At 40.2% G+C, this 11291-nt stretch overlaps 1 protein-coding gene across 23 annotated transcripts in view; it reads left to right on the forward strand.

Moving 5' to 3' along the window:
- MICAL3 (microtubule associated monooxygenase, calponin and LIM domain containing 3) overlaps positions 1-8298 on the forward strand; it is a 229733-nt gene extending 221435 nt beyond the window's left edge. For 19 of the 23 annotated variants that reach the window (XM_087722862.1, XM_087722863.1, XM_087722860.1 and 16 more), the window contains 4 exons: positions 2419-2484; positions 4947-5046; positions 6625-6698; positions 6800-8298. In XM_087722862.1, coding sequence (XP_087578988.1) covers positions 2419-2484; positions 4947-5046; positions 6625-6698; positions 6800-6984 — 425 coding nt within the window. In that variant the 3' untranslated portion in view covers positions 6985-8298. The remainder of the gene's footprint in view (positions 1-2418; positions 2485-4946; positions 5047-6624; positions 6699-6799) is intronic. The other 4 variants (XM_087722865.1, XM_087722870.1, XM_087722875.1 and 1 more) reach the window with 1 other exon arrangement.
- The last annotated feature ends 2993 nt before the right edge of the window (positions 8299-11291 follow it).

Genomic DNA, 11291 nt, shown 5'->3' on the forward strand with positions numbered 1-11291 from the left:
TAGCAACCTAGATGTTGCATTTTATATATACTTTTTAAGGATTAGGTTAGATAGGAAATGCTTTTCAGTAGTCTAAGTATGATGTCCTCAGGCACAGATGACTGTTGCTAGTTCAGAAATAGTCATGGTTCAGAAATAGTCACAACATTCAGTGAATGTTATTGTTGTAAACACTTCCTTTGTTATTGTTGCTACCTTTCAATCTAGAGGCTGTAAAAGCTCAAAAGAATATTCCTATGCCGCTTTGTTGATGCAAACCTGGTCAATTAGAGCTGTAAAATTCCAATAGCTTGAAATAGATACCCAATCCTGGATCTTGAGAGAGAATTCAGAATTAAAACTTATTCTTCCAGTTTTATTTTGTTATTTAAATGACCCATAGATTGTTCTTGTCGACATGCATCTCCATGTCTGATTTCCTCAAACAACAACAAAATAACCACATTGGGAACATTTGAGCTAGTTATTTTATGATTATATATCTCTAGGTATGTGGTAGATAACCAGCAGTGGAATTTCTTCAAATATGGTTAAGTTCAGAAAATATGTACTTTGTAAAATATTTAGGTAGCTACCGTACTATACCCTCCTTTCCTCTGATTAAACTTTTCCATACTCAATATAAATGTTTCTTCTGTCTATGAAAATTGGTTTATCTCCACCCTGTTTGCAAACTGGTGTTTCTTTCATTTTGAACCGTCCTGTGTGTTTCTGTTCTAGTTCTGTGATGGTCCCTTCTAAAAGAACTTCCCAAATTGTGTAGTTCTTCAAAATGGAAAACATGACTCTTACACTTCCATTTTGAGTACATGTAACTTTGGCTTCTACTGAATGCTTTCAAAGGAATGTGATAGTCCTTCCTCATTTCACAGTAGTTTCACTACAGTTCATCTGCTGTAATCCTTACGTCACAAATCTTTCTATAAGACTTTGACTCTTTACATATAAACTCATGTAGTTGCTCCTCTGGGTCCTCCCACAGAGTTTTTCCTTTTCAGCATGCATTATTGTTCTGGGCCTCCGGTGCCTAGTAAACACCACTGAAACTAGATAATCCATTCTGGAAAAGTTTAGAGCAGGGTTGTCAAACTTGCAGCCTGCGGGCCGGATGTGTCACACACTGGCCACTCCCACGCCCGGTTTAGCGAAGGGGGGGGAGTTCCCAATACATCATGTGACTCTGCTGTGACAATGTGAGTTTGGCACCCCTGATTTAGAGTGTATCTTGAATTCTTCATGATGTTGGGTGAACCTTTCTAGTCAACATAGCTAGATAGGAAATGATTGGATTTGTCTAAAACAACAGCTGGGATCTAAAGTTGATTCAGAATATTGAACAGTGAGAAATATGCGTCCTCCTGTCTCTTCAGAGGGATGAATTCTGTGCTTCTCTCAGAAGGAACGTTTGTTTACTGGTCCTGGTTCCATGCAGATTTTTCCTTTACAAATAAATTGGATCAATGGAGTATATTCCATAGTTTTCTGCCTTCTCTTTCTATTCGAAGCCCTAAAGTCTAAAACAAAAGCTGACGATAGAGTTCTATTTGGGATCTTACTTATGTTTCACGTGAAATTCAAACGGGAAATATTTGTGCTTAGTAATAAACATTGTTCAATTTATAATAATATGGAAGTTAGAAAGGTTCAAGTGTATATGTACTAAGAGAAAATGTATGGATGAAGCTAAGGCAGGCCCAGTCTAAGCATATTATTCATTAACAAGTTGTAGCCAAAGATTCTTTTCTGTGATTATAGATATTTTGGGCAGGAGGAGAAGTTTTTGTCTCTGACCCCAAAATATTTAACATAAGGGATATATAATCTTGGTCAATCTGCTTTAGAAGATGTTGGGTAGTTGACCCTTCTTTCTATGCCATTGTTTTCTAAACATTAAACATTTTCTGCCATTGACCCATTTTTGTGGGGGAACCTCATCCCAACACGAAGTAAAATGGGCCTTTCAAACATATTTTGTAGTCCTGCTTTCTTAGAAACTTAATATTGCTCAGCAACCTCTTAGTATTACCTTCTCTTTGTATCCATAAAGTGTAATATTGCGTGAAAAATCTACATGCACAAAACATGTCAAATCTTGGCAATTTTTCTTCACCCTGGTAATGTTTGTGGCTCTTGCTGTTTTCGTTTCCAACAGCCCCAGTCTGTTCTCTTCCATCAGTGTTGACAAGGGATGTTTCATTTGTAGACTGTTGTTTCCGTGTCTCCATTTTTTTTTTGTATTATTTTTTTCTTTCCTATTTTCTTCCAGTTGGTTGCTTCCTTTCTTTCTCACTTATGCTTTTTTTTGTGTGTCCTTTTGCTTGTCTGTTTATTTTCACCCTGTTTCTCCTCCTTTTTCTCTCCACTTCCGATATCCTCTTCCCGTCCTTTCTTCCTCTCCCATTTTTGGTCCTATTGAAGTTGAGCCCAATGCCGGGACACCACGCCGTAGACCTCTCTCCTTCTGTCCTTGCTGTGCCCATGAAGGTAACGTAAGTTCTTGCATTCCCTCCATCCACGTTCCAAACTGCAGTTGAATTTCTATAGGGACCCATAAAGCTTCTCCTTTCTTTCCTTCTTACTCAGTGATACCTTCACTATCAAACATATTGCAAAATGTCCCTGATAATATTGTAAAATTACAATATTCCTTTTTTAGATGGGAACTGTGCGGGTAACTATAATACTCCAGGCTACTGAAGCTCTTTCTTTGGAGTGGTAATAGTGCAACACAGCAAAGTTCCTGTTTGGCATGCTAGATATCCCAAAGAGGTTCTTGGAAACTAGAGGAGAAACCAAAATCTTTATAAAATTAACGGGGGAAAGAAATACTGTAGTTTGGTTTGGTTTGGTTTTTTGCAACTGATTTTCCTTGATTTCCCTGACATTTGAATGGTCAACCTCCTGAACTTGTGTGATCTGATTTGATTTCCTGGAGTTCATACCTTGCTAAGCATTTTCTCAACTTTATCTCATGTGGACCCAATATCCATTGTAGAGTTTCCATTTCCCAAGGCATGGGGGCAAAAGGGTGGAATGTGACTGTTGTGTGTAACTTATGCTAATCACTGTATCTGCTTTTCATGGTGGGATTTCATCCACTGTACGTGCCTCTTCCCCACCTCCACCTCCTCCTTCTGCTCATTGGCTTTGACAAAATAAGTCAAATAAAAGTTTCTATAGGTCGGTAAATAACACACATTTGGCTATTTTGTTTAGGAATTTTCCTTTGACGTACCCTCTCAGTGGAAAGAGTGGGGAGGATTTCCAACGCTTTTCATGGCTCCACCATTCTGGCCATTTGCATGTACATAAGCTTTTCTTTCTCTCTCTCCTTTCATCATGGCTATAAGGGCACTTGTGCAGAGATGCTCAGAAAAGCATGCTTGGACTGAGCAGTGGACGGGTATTGCCACTTACAACATGAAAACCGTAATGCATTTAGGATGAAGGGTTCGTGTGGTTTCTGTTCTCCTAATTCCATAGATGTTTTAGTGGTTTGAAAGAGGAAAAAATCACAGGATGCCAGGCCACTGGAAGTAAGAATTCTACCAAGAACCAGTAGATCATACTTCTTGAGTTCAACGATGAGGTTCAAGCAACAGTGAGATTCCTGAAGCAGGGTCTAGTTTCAGGGACTATTGTGTTTTCTCAACAGATGCGAGAAATATGTTTTGTTATATAAACCAGCTGCTGCATAATGTGACCTAATAATATAACCAAGCAGTGAAAAACTGTTCCATTCAGATGGAATTACGAAACTGCGCAAAGAATCGAAATTGATTATGACTTCAGCAATTTTACACTGTATTGATGAAATTCTGGGGAAACATTCTTTGGTTAGGATCTACCTTGTTAGTTGGTTATTTCAGTTACACTATTTCTTCTTGGCCTTTAAATGTAACTGTTAGCTGTGGAAGGCCCTGCATTTTTAAATATGCAAAACACTATTTGATATAGTTGTTGATGATATTTTCATCTTACTGTCTGTGAATTTTAAACATGGCAGTTCCAAAACAAGTGGTCTGTATCAGTTCAGGAAAGTTGGGGTAGAGTCACATTAAGAGAAAAGGCTTGTCTTTTGGATATATGAGAGTTTGGGAAACTTTTGTTGATGGTCTCTCCATTTGCCAATTCTGTAAATGTTTCTAGGTCAATTTAGCTAATAGAGGCAAGTCTTTCATAATCAGAATCGCCTTAGAATCACATTGTTTGTGTTTGTATTTGAATTGATATTGTCTGTGATGAGCTGCTATTGTATATTATTCATTGGTTGTGGATACAACTATTTTGCACAAACATAACGTGCCATTTAATCTGCCCTCAGAGATTGTTGTTGGATCTACTAACTAGAAAATACATCTAGAAATTATTGTGATAGAAGTCAGGAAGTGATTGCTTTTAGTCATGTACAGGTCATGTCAACAATGATATTTTAAATTAGCTGTGACACAAGGAAGTGTGCTGAGTTTGTACAGTGATCTGTCTATTAATCACTCTGTAGTTAGGTGTGGTTGTCTTCTGAGTTATGAGAATGGGTGAGAGATTCACATGCACATGAATATCCAGATCACCCAATATCCATCATTCAAAGCTAGGCTACTTGAAGGTCTGAAATTACACAAATTAAGAAATACAACACAGTACTGAACAAAGCATTGCCATTTTGACTATTTATTCTGGGGGTGGGAGGCATTACTATCTAGGGAAGAATCTAGATGAATGCATAGATCCAGGGGAGAGTTTGGGGTTTGTTTGTTTTTTGTTTTAACTTTATGTGTGTTAGAGGCAAACTAACAAATAGACCTGATGGGAGCGCTCTGGCAGCATCTCGCTCAGCTTTCTTTGCACATTTTGCCCCCCTCCATTTTTGTCCCTGCCTGACTGTTGAGCTTGTGAAAATAGCGGAGCGTGTGTCTGAGAGCTGACTCCAACATTTCTCTTGGCAGGCATGGGGAAGAAGGATGACCCTAAGCTGATGCAAGAGTGGTTCAAACTGGTACAGGAAAAGAATGCCCTGGTGCGCTATGAATCGGAGCTGATGATATTGTAAGTAAGCATTCTGTACTTTGCGCCCCAATGTAGAAAAGTAACAAATAGGTCGTAGCACCAGTATGGCTGTAGTTATTGACGCGCTGCTTTCTGATCGTTGTGATAAGTGGAAAATTGCTTTAAAGGTGAATGAAAAGACTTGAATGAATGACCCATGAAAAGATTAAGGTGATGAATGAAAGGTGAATGAAAAAGACAGAATGGACAGTACTGTGTTAGATCAATCGCTGAATCTATGATACACAGCTTCCATAGTTCTAGACTGTGATTCCTGCAATACACCCGTACAAAATTCCGATTGTTCAAAACTGCTGATCATTAAGTGGAATAACTCTCTAACTGATTGATATGACAGTGTGGATTGTTTGGGTTGTAGAGAAATTTGGAATGCCCTTCTTGTTAATAAAGATATTAACTGGCAGATTCTGTCATAGATTTTTTACCCCCCTTTTTTTCTGTGCTTATTTTGTCTTTCTAGACCAGGGTTATCAAATTCAAGGCCCAGGGTTTGGATTCGGCCTCCAGGGTGTTTAGATCTGGCCCTTGGGGCCCTCCTGTAAACAGCAAAGGACCAGCCGATGGTGCCTCTGCCAGCAAAATAGGAGCTCGGGAGGGCTGCGTGTGGCCCTCCTAAACTCTGTTTTCACTGGCAGAGGGTTGCAGGAAGGCATCACAGCTGACAACGGAGCTCGGGTGCCTGTTTTTGCTGGCAGAGCGCTTGGGCCAACACAGGGGCCCCTGACACAAGTGACATTGGCCATGCACACTCCGGGCCCCCAAGGTCAAACACAAGCTTGATGCTGCCCTCAATGAAATTGCGTTTGACAACCCTGTTCTAGACTATGGTTCGCATATAGCTACATAAAACTAGAATTCCTCACCTAGAATTTTCAACGGGCGCACCATCTTAGTATCCTTTTGTTCTTCTATCAATGTACATCAGGAAAAATACAAAAGTGCTGATGTTGAAATATCTCATCTGTGTGTTTATCTGATCACCTTAGATTACAGAATAGCTTCGCTCAGTCCTCCTTTGTAATGAGTGGAAGGGAATTGAACATTTTATTTAATTAAAGATTATTGAGTTCAGGCACTCATGAAGTTTTCCTGGAAATAACGTCATGCCACAAAATTAGCACAGATGTTAAAACTGAAGGTTGTCACTATTCTTGAAAGCTTGCTTGACTATTAATCCTTTAAAAAGAGAGAAAATATTGGAATATGTCATTTCAGTGGTGGGATTTAAAAAATTTTACTACCAATTCTGCGGGCATAGCTTGGTGGGTGTGGCATGGCTTAGTAGGGGTGGCAGGGAAAGGTTACTGCAAAATTCCCATTTCTTCTTGATCAGCTGAGTCTCAGGAGGCAGAGAATAGATGGGGATGGGGCCAGTCAGAGGTGATATTTACCGGTTCTCCAAACTACTCAAAATTTCCACTACCGGTTCTCCAGAACTGATCGGAACCTGCTGAATACCACCTCTGTGTCATTTCCTGAGCATCCTCAAGTTAAAATCATAGCTGAGGTTCCTGCTGAAATGACCCATAATTAACTATTCTCTACCTTTCTTTTCAGTGCACGCGAGTTAGAATTAGAGGACAGGCAGAGCCGGCTACAGCAAGAGCTTCGAGAGAGGATGGCAGTGGAAGGTAAGCCTGATAGGGAGTTTCTTGTTCTCAGTAGAAACAAGATGTCCCAAATCCTTAGGACGTCTGGTCTTTACAGGTTTACTATTTTCCCCTCTATCCAGATCAGCTGAAGACAGATGAAGAACTCTCGGAGGAGAAGAAGATCTTGAATGAAATGCTGGAGGTGGTGGAGCAAAGAGATTCTCTTGTGGCTCTGCTTGAAGAGCAGCGCCTCCGAGAGAAGGAGGAAGACAAGGATTTAGAAGCGGTTATGCTGTCCAAAGGCTTCAACTTGAATTGGTCTTGAGTGCATCACCATGACTGGTTGCTTATTCTGCATTGTCCATTTGGCCTATGCCAAGACAGATGGAGCTGCCTGGGTAGAGGAGACACCTTGGAGCAGGAACTGCTTCAGGAATCTTGCAGCAGCTAAGTGCTTGAGCCAGGAGCTTCCTGCTTAAGAGGGTTACTTGTAAGGATTCAGAGTCCTGGGTGAGGCTACCGAGCCGAGAACGAAGTCGTGATCTGAGATTGCGTGCCTTCCCTGAGGACCTGTGCAAGAGGTCAATGTCTTTGTGTGTGTGTGTAGGTGGGTGTGTGAGATCTCCGAGAGAGACTAAAAACGAAAATATTTTGTGTGATTTTTTTTTTAAAAAAAAAGAACTTTAACCAATTTAGGTGGGCCATAACCTGTTCATTTCATATTTACCCAACCTGTGGTATTAATGGATTTTGTTCATTTAAATAACGAAAGGAAAGGAGTGTCAAATTGATCTTCTGAAAGGTCACCTTTGTAGCAGCCTTTGGGAGAGCAAACCACTCACAAAGCACACTGTGTAGATGCTCTTCTCACCAAAGAAATCCGAAACTGCCACTGTGGTCCAGGTATGGAGGAACATCCATATCTGAAGGTTGACGGGAGACTTGGAACACTAAGAACTTGAAATGTGGTTTTTTGTGACTTCCAGAAAAACAGGAACAGAGGCAGACTCTCCCTCTCCCCTTCTCTGCAATCTCCACGTGTTGCCATTGTTCCGAGCAGATGCAGCATGCAAACTTTTTTTTCCTTTCGGCCACAAAGTGCTCCGGACTGAAATAAGCTGCTTCCCGTTTTTTGATGACCTTGGACTACTCTATTGTGAACTCGATGAGTTGGACATTTGGACACTGGAAGGTGCTTGTTATCAAAAGATGGTTTCATTCAGAAGCATTTTGGAGGGGTTCTCATGGGGATCTTTCTCCAGCATCAAACTTTCCAAGAGTGGGCTGGAAAGTAGGTTTTTGATTCTTTGTGTTTGTGGGAATATTTTTTTCCTTTTTCTTTTCTTTTTTTTTTCCCCTTTGCACATCGGAAATGAAGCAGAAGACCTATCCTGGCCCTTTAGTCACTTTAGATCCTTTAATGTCCATTAACTTATTTTTTAATACTTGAAAGAAAAATTGGTTTTTGTACCTTTTTAAGAAGTGAACAGATGAGTGTGTGGTAAATCTGTGTGCCAGCCCGACCTTTGTGTGTTTAATGCTTTCCCTTCTTCCCTGTATCTATTTATTAGAGTCATTATTAATGATATTACTGTTACACAGTACATTTGATCTGAAAGAAAGATGCTTCTAATTTCCAGACTATTGATTCTGATTTGGGCTTCTTTGTGTTTAGCGGGAGGACCTGGGAAATACGTGGGAAGAATTCCCGCACAGTATTTTCTTGCACCCTCAAGGGAAAGTTTAGAAGGAAAAAGCAGTGATCATTGGATTTATTTCCTATACTTCAAAAGGGCCCCCTCTCTTCCCTGAATATTGGTAAACATACAATGTTATTTACTATTGTAAGAGGTTTGTAACTAGAATGGCATTGGTGCTTCTGTTCTTGTAATCAACCAATGACAGTGGGCCTCATAGAGTCCAGCTCCAAAGGAAGGATTAGCACCAATTTCAGTGGTTCTGTCCCCAGTGTCCCCTGTTTCTGGTTTGTTCAGGAAGGGAATAAGTCCATGATGGGCGAACTGATGGCACGTGTGCCAGAGGTGGCACGCAGAGCCTTCTCTGTGGGCATGCTGGCCGTCGCCAGCTGATCTTCTAGTTTCCGGTGGGTGCATGCGTGCCAGCCAGCTGGTCTTCGTGCACGCTGGAGCACTGGAAACCCGAAAACCAGGTGGCTGGCACACACATGTGCACTGGCCAGCTGATCTTTGGGTTTCTGGTGGGCACTCAGTGCTGAAAAGGTTTGCAATCAATAGGAATAGGTGATTCTCCCCCAGTGTAAAAGCAAAAGGGACGTGAAATAGACTCATGTTTAACACCAGCTCTGAGATTCCAAAAGCACATATCCTTCAACGTGTTTCTCAAAGGTGCTGGCCTGCAGCTTGCAGAATTCTCCATTACCAATGCACTGTGTTAGGGGGAGAAAACACCAGCCTCTGAATTAAGTCCTTTATGGCATCTTAATTTACTAGGCTGAACAGAGAATGGAGTTCCAATGCTGTACTTACGTCAAGAAGGGAAGCTTCCAGCAAATTTTGCTTCTCCGGCATTGCAATAGTATGAGAAGATATTCCTTGCTGCTATCGCTATAAAAGCTTCCCAGAAATTTCTAGCCAGATGTTGGCTAACTGAAACAAGGATTTCCTTTCTGGTGTTTGGCAGCACCTACCTCTGAAAGGGACTGTACCTCTTTTTGTCTTGAAAGAAGCCTTAATTTCTACTTTTTTAGAAGAATATGGCTGCTGCCTTTTACCTTTAATCAATAGAGAGTTTCTTTCCATTACATACTTTGATGTTAGATTGTATGTGTTCAAAAGCAGCATCCTAGCAGCTGTGTTTTAGGCAGTGCCTAGAAAGAAATGATTTTTTTTTTCCAGGAGACTGCACAGGTATTGTTTTCTAAGTATATATGGTAATTGCTGTTTTAGGCTCACAATCAACTCTGGCCACCATAAATATCTACTCCAGGTTGCCCAAGCTTGGCAACTTCAATTCCCTGAATTCCCCAGCCAGCCAATTCTGGGAGCTAATGCCCATAAGTCTTAAAATTACCAACCTTGGGCCTCCCTGATCTACTCCATGTGATTGAAAGGAGGACAGACATTGTTTCTTTAACAGCTTTGTAAAAGAGGGAATCTGCACCGCAGGTGATCATGTGATTTCCTTTAAAAAGGCACAGTTGTCCTATTCTCCTTTGTACCTTGCTACCTTCCACAGCTCAAAGAGCAACACATTAAATTTCTGCAAGTATCCCACCACACCACCCCATTACAGCAATGTATGACAGGCAAAATCCTACCTCTGAAGTTCTGTCTCATCTAATAAATTGGAAGCCAATGCAGTTTACACATATTAAAAAAAAAGAAAATCCTATTTAATGTTAAATTCCTTTCCTCAGCTGTTGTGATAAATTGATAATGACCACGGCCACTGTTCAAAGAGTTTAACGTGCATCTTTTCCCCTCTACAGATAGTAGCACGAAGGGAGATTTGATACATTGCATTATTATTTTTGGAATTTGATTTGAATGTCACCAGTAGGAAGATTCCAGTCAAACCTGTTTTTCAGCTTCATTCTTTTCTAACCAAAATTTGACCTTAAGAAATGAAAGAAATTCATTCCGTTCATTTCATTCCACAAACAAAACTATTAGCTTTTTAGGACCTTGAAGCAATATTGTGAATTGAAGAATTCATCCTGTGCAATGCAATGCAGGCTAATACTTATTATCCTTTCCTGTGAGGAGCTCTATACAAAAATCCCCATGAAGGAAGAAAAGTCAGATTTGAAATATGATTGTGTGGTGATAGACGTGTCCAGAGAAAGCTGCCCTTATATTGTATTTTGGTGATTACAGCTGCTCTACAAACACAGATCCTTCTAGTTCAGGCAAATTCAGGTAAGGAGCAAGACTGTAGCATGTCTCTTTTACTACATTTCAGCCAAATCAAAGTCCTCTTCAGGAATGTGGAAGAATGTCTTTCAACATCTCAATCGCAACAGCCCACTTCCAACATTCATGTTGCCTTGATATCTAAGAATGGTTATCAAAGCCAAAGAGAACATCCAAGGACAAAAAGTTGCATTTAGAGCCTTTCACAGAAACAGGTACTTCTTTAAATAGGATGAGTACTTAGTAAGTCCATTCCTTCAGTGTTTCATTTCCATTCCAGCTCTTCCAAATGACCAGGCTACCTGAAGCCTCTTTATTCCTCCATGAATAAAGGAGGAATAAACCATTTTGATCTCCACCAACCATTAGTGCAACAACGAAACAAAAGACGATTATTCCCATAAGGCAAAATTATGAATGTTTAAATTCTCTTTATGTCACAGCTGTGAAATGAGGAAATTAAGCTATTTTGGAAGTAATACACATGGTGAATGCATCTTTTCAATGGGTTGAATTTTGATGAAATGATTTTTGAGCACTGATAATCATATTTTAAGAAATGGTATTCATCGTAGTAAAATCTACAGAAAACGTAGAAATATTATAAAGTCTCAAAAATCAATTTGAAGAGACAGAATGTGGCTGGAAGAAGGGAATGTCTTTAGAAGAGCTCAAATCACACTTTTGAAAAGCTGGTGATAATTACTACACATGCCATATGCTGAACATAATGGGAGAT

This window comes from Thamnophis sirtalis, unplaced genomic scaffold (assembly GCF_051295495.1).
Source record: "Thamnophis sirtalis isolate CommonGarterSnake01/CBP01778 unplaced genomic scaffold, rThaSir2_p1.2 scaffold_9, whole genome shotgun sequence".
NCBI classification, from domain to species: Eukaryota; Metazoa; Chordata; class Lepidosauria; order Squamata; family Natricidae; genus Thamnophis; species Thamnophis sirtalis.